Source organism: Epinephelus lanceolatus, chromosome 1 (assembly GCF_041903045.1).
Source record: "Epinephelus lanceolatus isolate andai-2023 chromosome 1, ASM4190304v1, whole genome shotgun sequence".
Classification (NCBI taxonomy): domain Eukaryota; kingdom Metazoa; phylum Chordata; class Actinopteri; order Perciformes; family Serranidae; genus Epinephelus; species Epinephelus lanceolatus.
The window spans coordinates 36,347,790-36,370,316 of NC_135734.1; the positions used below are offsets into that span (position 1 = coordinate 36,347,790).

Sequence of the window (22,527 nt, forward strand, 5' to 3'; positions counted from 1 at the left end):
CGTTGTGTAAACAAACGCGAAGAAGAGCTCTTGACCAAACAAAGATTTAAAGCGGAGATAGCGATGGAGAAGAAGAAGAAGTGAAGCGGTTGTGCTGAGGGAATAAATGAGAGGAGTGGTTGAGATAAGGGAGCGCGCGCTGACGCACACATACACACACACACACACACACACATTCAGGGCTGCGTGCGGCGCGCGCAAGTCTCAGGAGGAGGAGGAGGAGGAGGAGGAGGAGGGGGAGGAACCAAAAATCTTCGCTCATTTACTTAACATCACTTCCCCACCGCCGGGAAAGCAAACACGCTCCTGAAGCTGCAGAAGAAGAGGAGTGAGATCGATGCGAGTGAGTGTGTGCGCACAAAGCTGTCAGCTGTCAGCACCTGGAGCCTCGACACCGACAGAGAGCCCGTGCCTCTTCTTCTTGTTCTTCTTCTTCTTCATCTTCTTCTCAGGAACTGAGAGTCACCGGGAGCGCTCACTTTGGGTGTCACTGATTTAGCCGGGACACTTGAGAGAAGTCTGCGGAGTCCTCTGGGCATGGAGAGACAAGCGCTCTGACTGATACTCGGATTGTGTCCTGCGCGTTCCTCTGTGTGAATAATGGTGAGTGTGAAATGCTCCAGCTTGTTTTTATGCATCCAGCACGGCCATGACATCGTGTGTTAGTGATTTGGATTTATAAAATAGCCTTAAGAGTCCATATTTCTGTCCGGGGACACATTTCTATTCCAGTGTCTGTGTTTAATTTAGATAATCTTCTAAATAAACATCACATTAGGTCAGAAGAATGGCCCCTATCGTCCCAGTAAGTTTTAATTAAATTTATCTTCAAATCAAATATCAAAGCATGCTAAGTAATTAAAATAAACATTAGAGCAAATATTAAATTATTTAATATTTCCAGTTGATTTTAAGAACTCCATCTGGTCTCTCTAATTAGCTTTACACTTAGGATAATTTAATAATGGGTGTTTTAAAAGGTGTGTTTTCATATAATGTGAGAACTTGAGAAAACAAAGACATATATTTATTTAATTATTACCTAAATCCTAGAAGGGAAATTTATTTTAAAGGCCTCTAACACATGTGAAATTCATGTGTAGACAAACTAATGCAGAAAAAGGTAGATTATTGTAAAATTAATTAGTTTTATTTCCATTGTAGTTGGAAATGTTCTTGATATCATCACATCCTTTTCTACTCTACTATTCAGCTTTCTTTTATTCCTTTCATTTCACTCTAAGAGTCATTAATAAGAGCAGAAAAAAAAAAAAAAGAAAAACCCTCCAAAACAGATCAGTTATTTGTCCACTGAGAGACCACCTTCTCTTCACATTGAGCCCCCTTTGTTTTTCTTGGTGCTGGCTGAACCGCTGCAACACTTTTCTGCTTTCGGCTTTAAGTACAGAAGATTACACTGAAATCACTGACACCCCCCCCTCACTCACTCACTCACTCACTCAGCAGCCATGCAGGGACCCTCATTAAGTAAATTAGGGGAGCCTCACTAAGCATTTTTCAAAGGCTGGTATTCATATTTTTCAAGGACCCCTTCATGGCTCCAGACTTAGAAACTCACTTACTGTGTTTTTCCAATCCTGTTTAAATCACCTTTGAGCGTGTCTATCAGCTGGAGGCGCGAGGATTTAATGGGTGCCTTTGGTTTTTGGGAAATAATGTAAATAAATAGATTTAAAGTGAAGAAATGTGACATTTTCTTGTATGGGAATAATTTTTGTCATGGCGTTTAAAATGTACGGAATATTAGTGAAATACGTGGGATTGTAACATCTCAAATTTAAATTTCTATTTGCGGATTTGAACTATGAAATGTTGGTTTTGTGTCTGCATAGAAAGACCTTTTTTCACGACTATCATCTTTGTTGCAAAGTTTTACTTGAATTAAATGCGTTTCCAATTTACCTGCCCCCCAAAATGTCACACACATTTCTTAATTTTATGTATGTCTTTGCTTGTCAGTGTCAGTTATCTGAAATAAACCTGCAGGGGTAACACCAAGCCAAAAATTCTTATTTTAGATAGTCGCTGTATCAGATTCAGCTCTGTGACGGATTGTAAATCTCCTAATATACCTGTATTCTAACCCCCACAAATAACATCCAAGAGTCCCGATGGAGGGGTGTTGGAGGAGGGGGAGATGAGGGGAGGGTGGCTCAGACCACATACCGAAGGTGTGTGCTCGGGCGTGTTTGATTTAACACTGCGGTTCTTCTCTTAATAACATTAGGCCCCATTTCTGGACTCCCTCTCCATGGCTGGGCCGGGTCCCTCTCAGCCTCTCCACTTCTCTCTCCTCAGCCTTCATGGTTCCTATTACTACCTCTAATAAATTGTGAATAAGCGGCAGCCCAAAAAAAAAAGTCCCGGGCTGTGGAGAATTCCCCATCCTGTAGCGCGAGGCACCCCCTCTTAAGAAAACACAAATTAATTCCAAAGCCCTCTGTAGCCAAACGTTTGTGGAATGATAAATATTTTCATAGGAAGCTCTGCTCTTCCTGACTTTATCTGCACCAATTTCATTATATTTCTTCGCAGCCGCACGGCTCTTGATGTCTCCCAGCTTCTGTGCATCGCTCTCCTCCTCTTCCTCTCTTACTCTCTGGGAATCAAGCAGCCTTGGTGAACTCAAGGTTACACCAGGGCGACCCTTATAGCCTTAGTGTACACATTGTATTTCTGGGTTATTTAAATAACTGAAGTCACCATACTTTATTTATGTTGCTCCTACCTGCCGTTGTTTCATGGGGGACAGGTGGTAGTGAAGCGGAGACAGGTTAACTTAGAGTCAAATAGTGATGCTGGATTTACGCTGTCTTGCAGTAGACTGATGAGAATTAAAGACAACACAAGAGAAACAGCAGCCTGCTTATTACCCACAAGCCAAAGGGACTGAAAAATGCAACCAAACAAGGGGCTGCATATTCATCCTCTTACACTAAAATTAATTCATTAATTATCACCCTAACAAACCAAACTTATGAGTGGTATGCAGTGTTAATATAAAAGTCATTTAGCACAGTTTCATTTGCTGCAGTGAAGCGAGTGTTGTGGATATTTGGGGCCGGAAAGTTTTTGTCTTTTTCAGTTATGACTGACTTTGTGTTTTTATTCAGACATCCATCCAAAGTGACGTGGTAAGCTGCTGATTTTAATTTCCATGACTGTATTCCAACACCGTGTACTTTATTTTTAATAGTTTGATAATGTGAGAAACAGATTACTTAAACAAAGCTACAGGAATAATTCCAGCACTGTAGAAAAGACCTCAAAAGAGTTAACCAACCTCATAAAGTTTCCTAAAACAACGTCTGCCTTTAAGTAAGCACTCAATGTTACCAGAGTGCACTTGTTTGCATTTGTATTTTTATTTATCTCGTCATTTTCTTTTTATTCTAGTATATTTTCTCATCACTGAGCAGCTAGTGTCACTGTCCTCTTTAGTTTTTGTCTGTAACTGTGTCTACGTATCCCCTTGAGGGGTCTCCGTGGACTGAAGTCTAGTCCTCTAGGTTTTCTAAGTCAAACTATAGGTTAATAAAAATCACAAATTTCCGTCTCTTAAGTGAGTCTTAGGTTTCAGCTCATGGAAGGACTGCTTCTGAACTTTATACAACTTCAGAAGAAGCAATTGTGAATGTAGCCTGATATGTGCAGCTGTCTGCATAAAAAGAAAGCTGTCCGCTGTCCTTTGTGAGAGCTCTTTGAGCGTTAAAGCAGAAGGTGACAATATAATAAAGACGAGAAAATTTTTAAGATAACGGAGTCACTGAATTGTTTGCAAAATAGTTTGTCACGTGTGTGTGTGAGGGGTTCGATTGCAGGTATAATGCATTGAGAAGTGGTGTGTCCGGTGTGCTGTGAGATCTGTGTGCGTACATGTCAATATGTTTAGTATATAGTGAAACCAGGCTCAGGATTGGAACAAGATGCTGGTGGCACTGTTGGTCGATCTGTTGGCTCTCGAAGAGTTCGAGGCTCGAAAAGTAATCACACTCCCCCCCTAAATGTCTTCCCCTCTCCCACCCTTCACTCCCCTTTTTAATTCCCTTAAGCCCCAGAGAGCACCCGGGGAGGCCTCGTGCTGATGTGTGTGTAGCCTGTGTGTGTGTGTATTAAACCCTGGGCTGTCAGCAGACAACAGCTGTCTCTCTGGCTATCTCCGCTCCCCTTATCTCATCATGAGAAAGGAGAAGCCACACACATCGCAGCATTTAGCCTGCAGTGACCATATTTCATATTTTCGTGCTTAATAATGGTTTGGGTGCTTTCCACTGAAAAGGGAATTTAATAATTCTCTGTGGCTGTGGGAGTGTTTTTTTTTTTAGGTGTCAGAGTTTTTCTTCATTGAATCTTTTCCTGAATATACTTTTCTTTCCCACCATTTTCCATCTTTGAATGTCTGCTCATATTTTAAAATTTCCCACCTCATGTTTTTTTTTCCTGCGTTCTTATCTCTCCAAAAAGGCATAAATCACTCTGGTGCTTTCTCTTTTCTCTCACTTTCTCTGTCTCGCACACACACTTGCACAGTAAATCTACCAGTAAAGAAGTAATTGGACCTCGGTCCGTCTGTAGAGCCTGTGAGCTTCAGCTACCAGCGAGCTCTGTCTGGCCAGCTGTTCGCAACTACGGCGGCCACTAGCCGTCATCTGCTGAGGAGACTGATCGAGGGCAAAGCTTTTTTGTGCTAATGACTAATAAAGCAGCCAGTCAGAGAGTGTGTGTGTACGTTTGTGTGTGTGTGTGTGTGAGTTCATTAGAGAAGGCAGGAGCACTCATGCAGTCAGGCGTGTGTCAGTTTTGAATGCGCGTGTGCGACCACCCTCCCATCACTGGACCAGATGTTTTTTACCTGGGAGCCAGACCACCATCTGACTGGGGTCAGCCCGGTCCTCCAACCCCACACCCGCTCCTCCAGGCTGCTGGGAGGTCTGCCAGCTGTCCCTCACTTTGACCCCCGTCCCGGGGCACTGGTTCTGGGGGAGGCAGAGTCTGGGCCTTGGGGTAGGTGGTCCTTCTCGGATTTGGCAATTTTACTGGGGGAAAATTATTAGGGATATTATTAGAGTGCGAGTGCAGGGATATGGGTAGTGAAGGAAGAAACGAGGAGGAGGAAAGAAAGAATTAGGAAGGTCAAAAAGAATGCTGGATTTTGCGAGAGGTCATTTAGAAAGGAGTGTGTGCGGGAGGAAAACAGAGATAAAGACGCTGGCACTGTTGGATAAAGAGGTTTTGATTACTGGGGGACAGAAGGGGGTAGCTTCTGGCGTTAAAGCAGTCTTGTTGCAGGGAGTTAGTCAAGTGGAAAAGAAAGGCCACCAAGTCTGGGAGGTAAAGTTACAGAGTGCAGACAGAGTCGGCAACAGGTTCACTGCTGCCAGAGATTAATCAGAGCCTCTAGGAGAGTGACTTCTGTTTCTTTCAAAGGAGTCCAGTCATTATGTGACTTAACCGTTCGTTCACTTTTAATTTAACTTCAGTATTAGCATCACAGACTCCTGTGAGAGTCGGAGCTGTCAGTAAAGGGATTAATCACTTACGCAGGTTTTAAACTGGTCGCTCAAGTTTCCCTAATTTCTGGTTGATGATGTAAACACAATAGCTGAGTGAGTATTCACTGAGTATGTCTGTGTGAAGCCTCACTGAGATCACTCTGATAGTAAACAGGTGGCAGCAGCGTGGAAACATCTTACACCTGCGTTTTTGCTTTTTATCGTCTCAGCAAATGTCACACTTGGTATGTGGAGTCAACAAAAACAGGACAGGTTGCTGTTGACATTAGCGTTTTTTTCCCAGCGCCGAAAGTAAACCACTGTTGCTCAGTTGTTTTTGCTGAACGACAGCTTCATCTGTGTTTAAACAGAAGTGTTTTGTTAATTGATGTAAGTCGTGCAAAATCACTTGGTTGTAGCAACAGAGTAACACAAGTAGGGCGTTAATTAAAATACAGCTAGTGTATTTTATAGTCTGTTAGGGCTGCACAATATGAGGAAAATATGTGATAAAACTTGTTGAATATTGCGATAACAATATTATTTATTTTACCATAAATAAACAGATATTAAACATTTTTTTACTAAACAAATTTAACACTGAACTGAACACAAAAGGCACCAATTAAAACATAATTATAGCTACATTTTAAGCAGCTTTCAACTAACATTAAAAAAAAATCCCTGAGTGAAATATCACTGTATTAGGGATGGGTTTATTGCACAAGTTGGCATCGCATTGACGGTAAAAAACAATATATTGTGCAACTGCAGTCCGTACATGCAGCAGTGACATTACTGGCAACCAAAACTCACTCTCTTCCAAAGTGTGATCCTATATGATGAACTTCTCCAGTCAAACAATACGTGCATTTGATCCTTTCTGTATCCAGATAATGAAAAAAAAGATTATTTGTGTGGTTTTGCTCACAACCAATCACTGCAAGTGTTCTGTCTGTGCTGAAATGCCACCTAAGCATTCAAAAGTATGGCTATACACACCCTTGGCATCTGGTGGCATATATGCAACTAAAGGCTTCCATTCATATGATGGGTATCACATGACGAAGGAAAAAAAAGATATCAAATGAAGTACTCATTGATGTCTGTATCACTTTAAAGGTACTGGTACTAGTATGGTAATTTACCCAGGCAATGTATCATCATGTGACAGTTCGTATGATATCCTATGAATCAGCATCCCAAGAATTACATTACATCGTCAACATACAGATATGTAACTAACATAGTTACAGAGGTTTGGTTTAGGCGAGCAAAAAGTAATGGTCATGTGATTGCAGCCTTCCACAATATGTTGGTTAATATGCAGGAATGACTGGCTCATGATTACGTGTGATATGTGCGAATTTTGGTGCATTAGTTTTTGTAGGAACAAGTACCATCAGTGCATGAGAACATCCTGACCCAGCTGATACCCAGCACCACACACTCGGAATGTATATGCCTCTTAATGAATTCTTTGGTTGCTGAGGTCGTGGTGGGCTGAGATTATCAATCCTAAACATCTGTTAGAGGACCACCAGCATGTCTGCGCCTCTGTCTCTGAAATAAGCCGAAGATATGTTCGTCTTTAACATGACTTTAAACATTTCTCACTGATATGCTTCTTTTATTAAAGACAGGTCAGATGATTAGCATTGTACTCAATAGGATGGCAGTTCTGAGAAACATTTTCTTGCTCTTTGTGGTGCTAAAATGATTAGCAGAAAATGAACCAGCATTCAGTGTCCATCTTTGTATTTTGGGGTGCTGATGAGACAAAAAAAAAGCCAATAAAAGACCTCACCTCAGCCTTTGGGAAAGTGTAATTGACCATTTTCATTTTTTTCTAACATTAGACAATGACTAGTAGACAGACTGATGATCAATCAAGAAAATAATCTTTAAAATAATTGATAAAAAGATGAAAATAATCATCTCATATCTCAGCGCATGGATGAAAAACATCAGTCAAGGGATTAAGGCTACAACTAACTATTTTTATTGTTGATTATTCTGTCAATTATTTTCTTGATTCATCATTTAGTTGTTTAGTCTATAAAAATGCTAGAAAATGGTGAAAAAATGTTGATCAGCCGAGAAAAAAAAGGCAAGATGACATCCTCAAATGTCTTGAGGAAAGATAATCAGCTGAATGTCATAGAGGAGCAAAGAAACCAGGATATATTCACATTTAAGACGCTGGAGTCAGAGAATTTCAACTTTTTTCCCTTAAACAAATTACTCAGACTGATTAATCGATTATCAGATTAGTTGGTGATTACTCCAGTATTTGATTATTTGAATGTGAATTGGCAGATTAGTGAGAATATATGCAGTCTGTGTGTGGTTTATTGAAGGTTTATCAGGCTCATGAGGACGTGAGTTTGCAGGGTCTGAAAGAACTTTGTTTTCACTTCTTCAACATGTAGTTTAAAAAGTATAATGCTATAAGTAGTAGCTGTGTGCCAAAGGTTGTTTAAGAGGGCAGTAGCTGGCAGATGGCATCGATCTCCACCACACAGCCCCTGATAGTGTCACACAGGCTCAAATAGTGGGCCCTTGTTCTGCGTCTTTTATCAGTAACTGAGAGAGAGGGTTTGTCTGCAGCAGTGAATCAACCCCCAACTTTGCCCCAGGCTTTTTGGCAGACTGTCCAAACCAGGGGCTCCAGGTGGGGTCCCATATGGCGCGACTACAGACCAGAAAGTCACCTTGTCTGCAACGTTTCAATAAAAGGTCAAACCATCGGGAGGGTCACCGCACTGTGTGTGACCACACTTTGACATGTGGTACCAAGACTCAGACAGACACTGACACAGCACACATATTGACACTGTAAACACACATCTATACCAGATATACACACACACACACACACACACACACACAAACACAAGACACCTGGAATAATATTTGAATAATTTATATCAGTGCAAATAAGAAAAAACGGCACACGCCCTTCGCAGGAAATTCAGTGAAGTGTAACAGTGTCATCCAGCAGCAACTCTTAATGAAGTACACACGGTTGTTACAAATTGATGAGTGACTCAGCTGCAGGCAGGTCGACTCTGATGACTCCAGGTCAAACTGATTTTCATGTGGTCAGGATAGATTCCTAAAATGCAGTTTGTTGCTTGCTTCAAACCTTCATAAATATCACTCAAGCTCACAGAGCAAGGTTAAGTTTGGGAACTGTTTCATCTTGGCAGTCAAACTCACCAAATGCTGTGACTTTAAAAAAAAAAAAAAAGTGGCATATTTTAAATCATACAAAGTAATTTTGGTAATTGCTCTTCAACAGCATGTTTTTAATATCATGTGTTTGTATCATATTTATTTTTACTCTGTGTAAATTGTACACATAAACTAGCTGCATTACTTGGCCATGTGTGCAGGGTTCCCATGGGTCCTTGAAATCCTTGAAAGTTTAAGAATTTGAGGGGGAAAATGGGTCTTTAATGTTTTTGAAAACTGCTTGAATTTATTTTGTGCAAGAAACAGAAACTGAAATTGTTTTCATATTGCTTACTGTCACTGTCTGTACCACATTTGAGAAACTCAGTATCAAGATCAAGATTAACTTTATTGACTGACTGCATTTATGGAAATTTATGGAAACAAACCTAACAAAGAAAAAAAGATAATTAACATCAAGGGCTAAAAATACCTGTACAAAAACACACATGGTCACATCATATTCCAGGGCCAGTTCTAGCTTTATCTGCCATCATCTAAAAGCTTTATTGACGTAGGTATGAATTAATTTTTAAACCTCTTTCTGGCTTTACTTAAGAGCAGCATGTTCATACAGTCTGCAAGGTAAAGCCTCTCTCTCTGCTAGTTCTTATTATAAAAAAAATCTCAGTGTGATCACAGTAATTAACTTTGATCTCTTACTCAAACTATGCCATGTTGTGTGTGAATTTAAAGGGAATTTGTCCTGGAAAATCCTTGAGAAGTCACTGAATTTTATGTGAAAGAAGGAAGCCCTGTGTGGTTTACTTTTGAACTTTGCAGCGCTGTATGGGACAATTTTTGTGTACTGAAACTGACAGCCATTTCATGCAGGGTTTGGCAGGTTAGCAGAAAAGAAAATGAAAATCCATCTCTTAATTATCCTTCACACCAATAATTCATCACTTAAAAAACAGTGCAACACTCTGAATGTTTATGACAAATGATTATTTTAAATTTGGTTGCTTTTAATTCATAAAACAACAGAAGCCTAAACGACCTAAAACTACCATTAAATCTTTCCACAACCAGAAACCATGGATTACTAGAACCACATGGGCAAACATGGATGATTATAAAGCTGCAGCCTACGATGTAAGAAGAGGCAAAGAAGGACTTAATTGCAATGAAACAGTTGAAGGAGCTTACAGGAACATATTTCACTGGAGTTGTACGAGTTGTACTGTGCCTTGTACGACTTCATGTGACCCCACCTGAATGATCATTGCGTCTTGTTCGTCTTTATAGTTGTCATTTAATCCCATTAGCTGACTAGTCGCCCGCATGTTTACGTAGTTAATTTAATATTTAGATAATATATTTTGGGCGGGGCAACACAATGGTTTGAGTTGAAGGTGTGAGAAAGAATAGTATCAGTAACATTGTTAACACTGTGCTACATTACAGAGAAATACCAAACCGTACTAATGAACCTTCATTAATATAGGCCTATATCTTATCTACAAGTGCACGTCACACACTGAGCGAGCCGCCTGTTAATGACGCTGTCAGCAAAGCAGTAATGATTGTGCTAAGTGGCTAATGGGCATGTAGCTACTTCCATGTTTCAGATGATACGTCATGTTTGTAGTCGACCAATGAAGATGAGTTTACATATCACCTTGGGTTTGTCCTTCACCTTCTCAAAATGATCCCACACTTTGGATTTCCTGCCCGACATGTTATTAACTAGCCTGTGGAATAACCGCAGGTACCAGACATGTAAATCAGCATGACTCCTGTCTGACTGCTGAGCGTGGCCACTTCCTGTGTCTGTCCTTTCAAATTAAATTCCCACATGGTCCACTCCGATTTACTTGACAAGGCGCAGCTCCTAATAGAATTTCACTTTTTTTTTTTTTTCTGCGACTAAGCGACCAATGAAATCTTGCCGACTAATGACCTTTCTGGTCGACTAATGTTTGGTCGATTATTAGGGGGCAGCCCTATATGACTTGGCTTAATTGGGGGCACAATCATGTCTGGAAACAAAGCTTGTGGAAAAAGAGCAATGGTGCACTTAAAAACATCTGGCGGCTAAAAAGCTGCTGGAAACACAGGCAGGACTCACTAAAGAGCAACCGTTGTTTTTCCTTGTTGGTCTCAAACAGTGGTCTGTGGCTTGGCAGGTGTTTTGCCTAAATGTCACATCATTCACCATCCCCTCCACCTCCTGATAACAAAGTCAGCTAATGTGTTATGGTACTTCAGAAACGCTGATATGTATGAAAAGTACACATGTAGGTTATGCATGGTTTGCAGATATGCACAAAGCCAACATTTTCTTTTGGCGTCTGGGCTGTTTAGGTCATTTGGAACAACTAGAAACACTTTTTCCTTTAGATGTCTCTGGCCTGATAAATGAACCAAGTTGAATCGGTTTTGTGTCTCTCTCTTATTTTTTTTTTACTCAACATTTCAGTTGAACAGCAGGTAAATTTGCATAAGCTCAGCGTATTCCTTTAACTGTATCAAATGACATTTCAACTTAAAGCACAATACACCATCCTGTGATGTAATCCATCAGCACAAAGGCTAGAATTTGATATCCGTGAAAGAAGCAGTGGTGTAGCAGAACCCTGGGACCCAGGTGAAGCTGGTGGGACTGGCCTTGTGGCCCCGTGGCCCCCTGTGGCCCCGCTGGGTTTGTTTTAGCTTTAGTTTCAGCCCTCGGCTCTCCACATCTCTGCTGAGCTCCGCTCATCTTCCTCCGGTGTCCTGCAGTTCCCATGGCCTTGTGCGCCCTCCTCCCAGGCCTCACCCTGAACCAGGAAGTGCCTTCCCTATCACACACAGTTTTTTTGTGTTTTTGTGTGTACATGCGTGTGTGTGCATACAGACTGTTGCAGGGATGCAGCTGAAGTCAAGAGGACTCGGAACAGGCGTTGCTTTCACGTTTGTTCCCTGGAAAGTGATAGGAAATGCAAAGCACAACAGCACTTTCCACATTTTCCCTCTGTGCTGCGGGATCAGCGTTACTCTCTGGAGCCTCGCACTCTGCCTGTGATAGAGGTCAGATCAGGATCTCTGAGGCTGCGAGATCTGAAGGGTCATTTCTGAAGTGGAAAATAAAAATGATAAACACGAACACATGGTTTAGATTTAAAGCCCAGATTTCAAATTCAGTTGAAGTTGGAAAAAACAGACATGAGTTGTTGCTTAATTTGAGGCTTTGGTTAAAATCAGAGTGATCTTAACTTGGAACTTATGAGATGAGACATATCTCCAATTTGTATCTTGGTTTTGTGCTCATCTTTTTACACAAGGCTGTTATTAACATGACAAACACTAAATCACCTCCTGAGTGTCACATTTATGGTCCGTTTTATTTGTGTTTATTTTATGGTCAGTTACACAGATGTGCAGGTGGATTTTTGGCCTGAGAGTCTTTGTGGCTGCTTCGTGGTTGAAATATACGTATTTACTCAGAAAACACTGCGAGCTGTCTTGGGTGTTTTTAAAGCCAGGAGGGCGGCTCCATCAGCTGGAGCTGACACAACACGAGACCTGTTTTCTCTGCAATTCTGTCATAAAACACTCCTGTTAATGACATGAGAACAACACAGAGGATAGTGAATGTCTTCTCAGATTTTGTGATGCCAGTGAAGCTTCTATTGATCAGCACATTGTTGCAATTCTCAGAAAGCTTTTACTTTTCCCCCTCACCTTCATCCTCTCCCGCTGTAAAACCCCACTGCCCTTGTAATTCATGTTTGTCATCTGTCTCTGTCGTGGTGTTGTCAGCGAGGTCAGGGGTCAGGCAGTTAGCTGCAGCTTTGCCAGATTGGAATGGCCCAGAGGCAAAGAGACAGACAGAAGCTGAAAGAGACAGAGGGAAAAGAGAAAGAGGGAGAGGTAGTTCAGCCTGTTGTGCACTGTCGTGTAGCACGAATAAACATGAGTGGCTGTAATGTATGTGAACAAAGCATGTGGACACTGGAACATTACACCCTGCATGTGATTGTTGAACATCTTATTCCAAAACTATTTGAATTAATGTGCTGCTATACTAGACTACACTCTTCTGGGGATGCTTCCCACATGATTTTGAAAGCTGGCTACAAGGCTTTGCTCACATTCAGACACGAGCATCAGTGGTGTTTGGCGATAAGGCCTGGCTCGCACTTGGCTTTACAATTCAGCCCAAATGTTTTGGATGGATTTGACGTTGTTGCTCTGTGCTGGGCCAGTCAGAATTTTTCACATCAAAGTCAGTAAACTATCATTGATTCTTTTTGTGCAAGTTGAAACAGTAGATATCTACGAAGAAATGCAAATGCAACACAATGGCCTGAAACATTTCCATGAGGAGAAACATGTTGCAGCTCCGAAAACAATGCCAAATGTAAAACACATATGAAAATCTAAAACAAATACAACAACATGTGTTGCAAATGAGAAAGCATGCTGCAGAAAGCCAAACACATTGACAGCAAACTTGTTGCACATACAGAAACAATGCAGAGTCAAAAACACAAACCTATTTTGAAAGAATGCAGCCGAAAAATGCTGCGAATCCAGTCGACACAACCAAAGCTCTCCAGGCCTCTAGGGGGAGCACTAAGAAAGAGGGTCCAAACAAGAGAGTGTTTGTTTTTCAAGCGGGGTTACAAAAAAAGCTATGTATTCTGTTGCTTTTTTATAATAAAGTCAAAGTCAAAGGCCAAATGCGAAAAAGAATATGTACCTCACTTCAAAAACATTGACTATAAAAATAATGGACGTAGCTACGGTGATGTCACCCATCAGTTTGTGGACTCCTGTTTTGAAGCCACACCCAAGACAGCTCACAGTCAACATTTCAGCCATCACCATCTTGTTTTTTTTTTTTTTGAGCTACAAGCGACCACTGGCACTGTGGATAAAGTGAGGGGTGGCTCTTACTAGGAAGCCGAGCACACTATCAGCAGACAGCCAAAGTTATGTGTAACTTTAAGCCGTAATAAAATGTAACTGGGTGAGTTGTAAAAAGAATGCATCCCTGTACAGTTGTCATGAATGTTGGAATTAGCTTTAGAGACCAAACAGTTTTTCATACCTGGCTGTAAACATGTTTAATTCTGCTGTAAAGTAGGGCATTTTAACATGCAGGGCCAAGGGGGATTGACTAGCTTTTGGAGCCAGTCTCAAGTGGGCGTTCAAGGAACTGCATTTTTTGGCATTTCCGTGCTCGCGAGGTTTCATCTTGTTCAATGACAAACTTTCTTTTCCCGTCTCTTTCTCTCTCTGTCAAGTTAAAATCACGCTAACCTACTTAGCACTCCCCCTACAGGCCTGGAGAACTTTCATTGTGTTGACTGGATATGCAGTGTTCTTCGGTTGCATTTTGTCTGTGCGTTTTTGACTTTGTATCATTTTTGTGCTTGTGGCGTGGTTGCTGTTGATGTATTTGTCTTGGCTTTCTGTAGCATGTTTCTGTTGTTGTAATTGTTTCAGATTTTTGTACGTGCTTTTGAATTGGCATCCTCTCTGATGCTGCAGGGTGTTTCTCATAATGGAAATAATTTGTGCGCGTTTGCCATTGTTGGCCACCATATAGGACATTCCCCAGGCTGCTGTACGAAGTTAAAAGCACCAAATAAAAAAACTCAAATGTACACTGTGGGTAGTGCCCACATATTTTTGGTGCTATAATGTTAGTAGATGACCTGATTCTACCTGAAAGTTTCCCAACACAATTTCAGATGGTACCTTATGTGAGTTAGCTTTAGGACCTGCTGTCAAACAGCCTGACCTCATTCAGCTTCCGGCTCAGACTAATTCATGTGGCATTGATCCTTTGACCTCCAGTTTACTGAGTCGGGACCTCCCCTTCCTTTCTCCCTTTCTTCTTTTTCCTCTCTCACCCCATTATCCCTCCATACGTCTTGTTAATGTGATGCTAATACAATCAGAGGATTACAGTAAAAGCGATAGCCACCTCAGTAGAAGTTGTATTGCAAAATCTCTCCTGTGTCTTCCTGTTAAAGCTTTGTTATCTCATTGCATTACCTGACATACATGAGAAATTCAACTGAGCTGACACAATTTGGATCAGTGCCTTGTTCTGGTCCTCCTTTTCTGGTTTATTATTTTAAGTACACACACACATACACACAGCACGTATGGCATCGGTGCCAAACAGCAGAGTGAGTCAGCGTTAATGGATCATTTTGTAACATTTTCCTCAGAAACAATGTTACCTGTCAGGTTCCCGTAACTCATCATTTGACTGTCGGTCTCTAATGACCACGCTCGTCACATCAATACCACATTCATCTTGTTCTCTCTCTTTCTATTCACCTCTTGAACCGTGTGCATGGAGAAAATAGCTTCTACCCCCTCCTCCTCCTCCTCCTCGTCCTGCAGCAACAGGGCCCGGGGCACGTTGCCATGTGTCAGTCACCTGCATACCTGTGTCCTGATGGTGTGGGTTTGCTATTGTTTCCACAGGAGAGTTGACGGCTCGAGACGAACCTGACTAACAGCAGTTTGACGGGATAAAGAGGATAAAGCTCTCTCTACAGAGCCAGGTGAGAGGGCAGAACTACAAAGGGAAAAAGAGTAAAGTGCTTTAGATGAAAAGTGGCTGCTCACTGGAGTTACTGCAATAATGCAGTCTGTATGTGAAATTACCAATTTAATTATATACTCTTTAAACAAACCCTGCATAATGCTAAGTTATCAGGACTACACACGCTCATCTTTGGGAGTGAGAAGATCTTCTCTCATGAAGGCAAGCAATGATATCCTGATTATAATGGATATTAGGGCTTGGACGATATGCTTATCTCCTGATTCAATACTACCACGATACTTGGCTACTGATTCAATATGTATCGTGGTTTTCAAATAATGCAATTCTACAAGTTTTGATATTTGATATTACGATTTATTGCAATTCTTTAACATTAGACTATGGACAAGAGTTGAATTATACACCTACAGTGACTGTAAATCATGAGGCATAATTCCAGAAACTTTGCACAACACATGAGTCAGTCTATCTGACTTTTGTATCAGCAGCATCATATACTGCATAGAAAAGTGCTAAATAAACAAATACCTATTTTATGGTCTTTTTTAAAACAATTTTATTTCAGTGAAGCACTAGGACACTGTTCGTTGGGGGAGAGCAGGCGAAAGCTCTGAAAAGGGAGCTTTAGTAGCAGCTTTAGCAAGTCAAATTAAGCCAGCGCCGACCCCACAGCGGGCTGGGACTAATCTGTGTAATGGCAGCAACCTAAAGTTTGCTGATTCTGTTGTGAAGTTTACGCTGGGCTGGCAAAATTCCAGTTGTTATTCGAGCAAGTGAAGGTCTGTGTCCTCAGAGTGTCTGCCATTTTCTGTTTTCTCGCTCTAGATTTGTTTTTTGTTTTTGTTTTTGTTTGGGGGTTTTTAATGGATGCATGTTACTTGTAGACTACCATGACAAAAGCATCAACATATTCCACCGCCACATTTGAAATATATCGATACAGGCATTAAAAAAATAACAAAAATTCAACATCGCCATATTTGAGTGAATCAGTTTTTTCCCCCTAATGGATATGCTGCCCAACTTAAAGATTGTTGAAACACTGATATACTTGTAGCACTTAGATGTTTTCAAAATTTTAATAAAGTAAGTCAGTTATACAGTATTTTATTTTAAATAGACAATAATGCCTTTTTTAAAAACCTACCATATTTTTGGTGGAGTTGAAGGTGCACTTTCTGCATTTAATGTATTGCTTAATATGTGAATAGCACTGGATTACAACTCCATTTAATTCAAGTTTTATTTTGTATAATTGTTCATTTTCTAACTGGTTTCAGTGCTAAATGTTCTCTTTTTGCCTCATTCACAGGGCTTCTTATTATCTGTTACAAACTTACCTACTGCAGGTGAGTTTTTCATTACATTTCTGACTGAAATTTAAGAAGTGGAATTGCATTACTTCTTGCCATGCACTGCAAAGTATGTCCTGTGTTTTTAATAATAGAAATAAAAGCTAACTATGCACTATTAATGTCTGTTGATTGAAATCACAAGGAAACTGCCACATCCTTTAAAATCGATGTGGTTTAGCCTCAAACTGTGTGATTGTTAATTTATTTAAGTTTATTTGACCAAGAACTGGAGGTTTTCTTTTCCTATAATTAAGTCCAGTTAAGTTTTTTCTGTAATTGTTTCTTGCCAAAAAAAAGGAGTGTATGCATCCCATCAGAGTTCAATTTGTTCTGTGTGTGGCATTAATTCCTTTGCTCTGTAATTCCTTTGCGTGTTTAGTGTGTTCTTCCTCACACTCAGTTCTAACCGTAACAAAAACAGATGTTCTATTGTAGCAGATGAAGAGAAAGAGAACTCATCAATTTAAGTTTCCTCTTTATTTCTTCCTTCTTTAAGATCAGCTGACGGGGAGAGGTGTCATGGCTGCGTATGGACAGACCCAGTACAGCCCCGCCCTCCAGCCTGCAGGGCCATACACACCTTACACTCACCACACACAGGGCTACAGCATGCCATCTTACAGTGAGTACAAACAAACATACAGCTGTATAGATTAATATATAAATGCATTATATTGACAATCATCTCAAAAGTAAACGTTTGTGATGCGATCAATCAGGAGCTGTTCAATCTCAGACTTTTTACATCAGATTCTGCAAGTTAGTGCAGCTCTGTCTGTTTCTTTAAAGTCCTCTCTTTTGTTTTATTCTGGAAGCAACAACACAATAGAAATAGTTTTAACCAGTTTAAATCACAGGGTTTGGTGGTTTTGAAAAGGAAGCGACATCTGCAGATACTTTGTCTCCTGGTAAAAACCTCCAATGAACACAGAAGAAATTCTCCTCTGGATGCCTCTAAATCCCCCTAAATCTTACACACTGAGCCTTTAAGAAATCTTACCTATAACTGTAAATTTGGTTCTTCAATTGGCACTCATCCTGTCATGCCTGTGTCTAAGTTTCAGGGTTCCCACAGTCATGGAAAACCTGAATAAGTCATGGAATTTTTATGATCACATTTTCCAGGCCTTGAAAAGTCATAGAATTAGTTCAAATCATTTAAAGTTTTGAAAAAGTCATGAAATTTTGTTGTGTGTAATGAAATAGTTAAAGTCATCTGCCATGGATAACCTTTCACTTAATGCAAGCTAATGGCAGGGTTATTTTCTGTAGCTGTCGGAGTTCTGTTGCTCTTATATGCGTCAATGCGTTACAACATTTTGTTTGGCATCATGGACGAGGGAGGTAGGTAGGTAGGTAGGTAGGTAGGTAGGTAGGTAGGGTGTCAGTTTTGGCCATGAGGGGTTGAAGAGACTAATTGTGTCAGTGAAGGACGTCAATCATATTCAAAATTATATTAATTCTTATTAATTAATAATTGATTAGTCATCTTGGCTGTCAAAATATACCCATTAGTACATGGTCCAGGAAATTTAACGAGCCTCATATGATCTAAGTGGCCTTTCAGTCATTATATTTCAGTGTTCATGCTGTTCCCCATTTTCATTGTCATTGCCATACAAAACTAGCAACAGTGCTGCTGTTATTTTTGGCAGTTCTTTTAAATTTAGGACAGGGTTCATGCCATCCTAATTTAGGATTCCTAACTTGGGAAAACACTAAGTAAGGAGGTGTCTGTAACAGCTAAATTCCTAGATGTCATCATAAACTTAGATAAGATAGGATTTCAGACTGTGAAGATTTCTGTAATGAGGCCCCTGATAAACATAATAACCAAAACAGGCAGGTATGCACAATCAATAATGTGCTCTAGGGCTGCAACGATTAGTCAACTAATTGATGACTAATCGACTATTAAAATAATCGGTGACTATTTTAGTAGTGGACTAATCGGTTTGAGTCATTTTTCATAGAAAAGTACGATACAAGTACCCCAGATACTCTTATTGCAGCTTCTTATGTTCAAATATTGGCAGCTTTACACACTCTCCCATGACAGTGAACAAAAACCCTTTGGCGTGAGTACAAAACAAGACATTAGATGACATCATTTTGGAGTTTGGGAGAGACAGACCGACATTTTTCAACATTTGAACACATTTTTCGATAAAATGATTAGTCGACTAATCGAAGAAATAATCGGCAGATTAGTGGACAATGAAAATTATCGTTAGTTGCAGCCCTACTGTGCTCTTTAGGCATCTAATTAAATTGCAAGCAAAGACGTAACTTGTTCTATCAGCCTCCCAATCAAAAGTATGCATCGTCTACAGTGGTATTGGTAATTGTTATTAGCTGTACTGGAAATACAGTCTTAGTTACAATTAATTATTGCATAATTTAAGATCTAAATTGAATATTTTTCCTTTGTATAATTGCCTATAATTCTGCACGTTGGCTCGTTTTTTTGCATGAAACAAGACTAATTCTTCCTGTGATCCCTCAATGGCATTTCTCCATACTTAGACATTAAAACAGAAGATGGCCTGAGTCACTCTCCAGGACAGACGGGAATCCTTGGCTACTCGAACTTTGGCAGCACACCTCCCAGTCAGAGTCTCTACAGCTACTCACACACACACGGTTAGTCGGAAACACTGTATGCACTGAATGTATGGACACACTATCACACACAAACCTTATTTCAACCTCACTGAAAGGAGCATCCATCCTCGTGCTGCCTTCCTCAACTCCTTCACTCCTTTTTTTTTTACTCTTCCTCTCCTCTCCTCTCCTCTCCTCTCCTCTTTCTCTCTTTTCCTCTCATTCTCTCTGCCACACCTGTTCTCCATTAGCTGCGGTCTGGACTCCTGGCGTCAAAAGTCTCCCCACCCCTCCTCTTTTCTCGGGGTCAGGCCCCCTTTCTCCACTCAGACCAACAACACAGCATGCGAGCGTTTGTGTCTGTTAGAGAGAAGCAGAGACAGTAAGAAAACATATAGACAAAGAGGATGGAAGAAAGGAAAAAAACAAGAATAACAGAGGGAACCAGAGATGAGCAGAGGGTCTTTGCTGAAAAACAAAAACTCACATGAAGCTGTGTGCAAGTCTCTGCCCACACATGGCCAAATGAGTGTGTGTGTTTGTGACTGTCTGTGTGTGTATCTGTGCTGTACACATTCCTCAGTCGTCCGGCGCCCAAAGCATGACTCGCTCAGTGCGACTTTATGGCTTTGAAAGCAGCGCGAAATTGACCTTGTGTGTGAGAGGGGAGAGGTTAAGGTGCATTATACGGAGGGGTGAGGAGGTTTAATGTTGCAGGCTGGGGGATGACCCTGTTTCCACTGTACGGATGAGACAAAGGAGACACAAAATGGGATTAAACAGACGAGGTTATGGTTCGGCATACTGTATATCAGTTACTGTATAAGTACCCTAATAATTGTAATATGAGCTCATCTCTTTATTACAGTTGGCTAGCGTGTTCACATACTCCTTAAAGAGATGGTATTTGCTTGTTTGCCATTAGTTTTAATGGGTTATAGTAGCCTTGTACTCACCAATTTGTTGCAGAGATCTCGGAGGCAAGAACGCAAAAACAAAGTCAGCAAGCCAAAACTTTATCTAAGACCGCGTCTGTCTAAAACACTTTATTTGGAGGTAAAAGTGAAGTCGGGGCACTCAAAATGTTTCTCATTTCTCAGGAAAACCGCTTACGAACATAGCGAGTTAGATTGAAGTTGAACAAGAAATCAGACGGGGCAAGAAAAAGTAGCAATCATACATACGACTGGTCAGCCAAAGTTATTTGGAAGAGAAAACAAAGATGACCGATTAAATAAGTACTCAAAATGTCCATTATAAAGATTCATCCGAATTTAGAGATCCAATTTCATCTGCCAGTCTTGCTGTAATTGTGCACTCACATCTTTTCTGTGAGTAATGTAGGATTATTGTTACCAACATTTAGAGTGCGCTCACTTGTAGTTTTACCTCCAACTAAAGTGGTTTGGATTGCAAAAGCTGTTTTGCTTCCAACCTGTCTCACAGACTTGGGCTTAATTTTAGTGATTTTAGGACTTAGATTCTCCTGATAGAAATGAGGGCCAAAGTTGGAAGCTGGACCCAAATATTTGACTATTTGGATACTAAGTTGGGTGGGTAATCGGTTTTCAATTTTTGAATGCGAATATTCTTTTTTTTCTTATTTTCAAACCCTAAATTTGCTATTTATGCGCTTCTTTTTCCACAGCATTTTGTCAAGGCAGTGTCTCGGATTCAGGGCCAATTATGGAGCCATACACATGCCGTGTCTTGAACCGCCTGAAAAACACGAGGCCAGGGCGCTAGTTTTGTGCTTTTTGTGCCAGCTTTAAAGAGCGCAGCGGCAGGGTAGCCTTGCACCAAAGTGATCAACTTCTCCTCCATATTTACCACAGACTGATGTTTACGGAGAAGGAAAAGATATGTCAGCCGTGATTGGTTGTTTCTCATCACATGACATGCAGTGCGCGCTGCTATGTTCCAAAAGTTGAACTCGGTTTATCTCAAAGCGCAGCTGTCACACCTTGAAAAATGGGCGTTTGAGTGCGCCTGCCGTGTGTCTTCATTGAAAACAGTGAATTTGAAAGTGCAAAAATAACGGCCCCTATTAAGAGCATTCAGTGTTTCCCTCAGAATAGAGTCTTTTTGTGATGTTGGGGTTTCCCGCCGAACAAACAGCTAGCAGCTGTTGCCGTTCGATGCAGTACCAAGCTGGCCTCCTTCAGGGAATGATGCTAACAGTTAGCCCTGTCACTGTGTGTGTGCAGGCGGACTCCTACCAAAAGTCACAGAGCTCACACTCCTGCAGCAGTAGTCTCATGATTAGCAGAGAGAGCAAGAGCAGGGCAAGGAGGTTTCTGAGTGAATCAATACGTTGCACATAACTCTACAATAATATAAGATTTTACCTCTTTTAAATAGTAAAAAAAGGAATGTTCTTCCTCCATCCTGATAGAAGCTTTGAATATTTGCTGTTGACCTACTACCAAAGCTCCGGTGCCCATAAAACAGTATTTGGGACAGCCCTAAAAGTTAGAAAGATTCCAAGATACCAGACTCAGTAGTCTGGTAGCAGAACATGAGGAGGAGATTGTAACCCCCATCTCTTTTCTGTTTTTTAGCCATAGTTTTCCCTATCACTTCCTCTTTAAGAGAATATTCAGATGTCAGACATTATACGGGAATGTAAATATTCATGTAAGCACACTTATGATGAAACCTCTTACAAACTGCTGATCCCTCAATGACTGTTGAACCAACAAACAGTTTTTTTAACAGAGTGTAGTTTGAGTTTGAAAGACACTGTTCCCAAACAAAACAAATTTGTTTGAATATTTTTATGCATAAATCATTAACTGCAAACTTCAAACGGTAATAAACTGCCACAACAACCAAATGTTTGTAGGACTTCAGAATGTTTCCATGTCATCCATTATACTGTACACAATACACAAGCACGCAAACACAGGCACACACACATACACACACACACCACAAGAAGCAGTCAAAACATGTACTGTACACTGTGCGTACAACTGAAACCAAATGGGGACTATGGAAGCCTTTCTGTGTTTACTCCAGAGACCTCCTGTATTTTTCCTTTAGTCGCTTTGAAGATTGTTGTGTTGTCCGGGGAGGTTTCAGTGTGGTTCTTCCATTGAGTCATTTTTCTGCTGTTTGTCATGCACTGTGGAGTGGAGTAGAAGACGTGAGGAACAAGGGGGAGCAGTAGTGGACTGAGGAAATGATGGAGGGTAGACCTGAGGAAGCGAATCTTTAAAATATTTCAGGACGGTTCAGGTTCGTGTCAGAGAAGAGGAGAGTAACTCTTTGTTATCCACACCATCGCCGCCAGATACTT

The 22,527-nt window shown here is 40.8% G+C and overlaps 1 protein-coding gene across 2 annotated transcripts in view; it reads left to right on the plus strand.

The window, feature by feature from the left end:
- Positions 1–280: 280 nt before the first annotated feature.
- Positions 281–22,527, plus strand: part of eya2 (EYA transcriptional coactivator and phosphatase 2) — a 43,573-nt gene continuing 21,326 nt past the window's right edge. The window contains exons 1-5 of one of the 2 annotated variants that reach the window (XM_033625524.2): positions 281–603; positions 15,183–15,262; positions 16,580–16,616; positions 17,119–17,244; positions 19,149–19,265. In XM_033625524.2, the coding sequence (XP_033481415.1) occupies positions 17,142–17,244; positions 19,149–19,265 (220 nt within the window). In that variant the 5' untranslated portion in view covers positions 281–603; positions 15,183–15,262; positions 16,580–16,616; positions 17,119–17,141. The remainder of the gene's footprint in view (positions 604–15,182; positions 15,263–16,579; positions 16,617–17,118; positions 17,245–19,148; positions 19,266–22,527) is intronic. The other variant, XM_078169890.1, reaches the window with a different exon arrangement.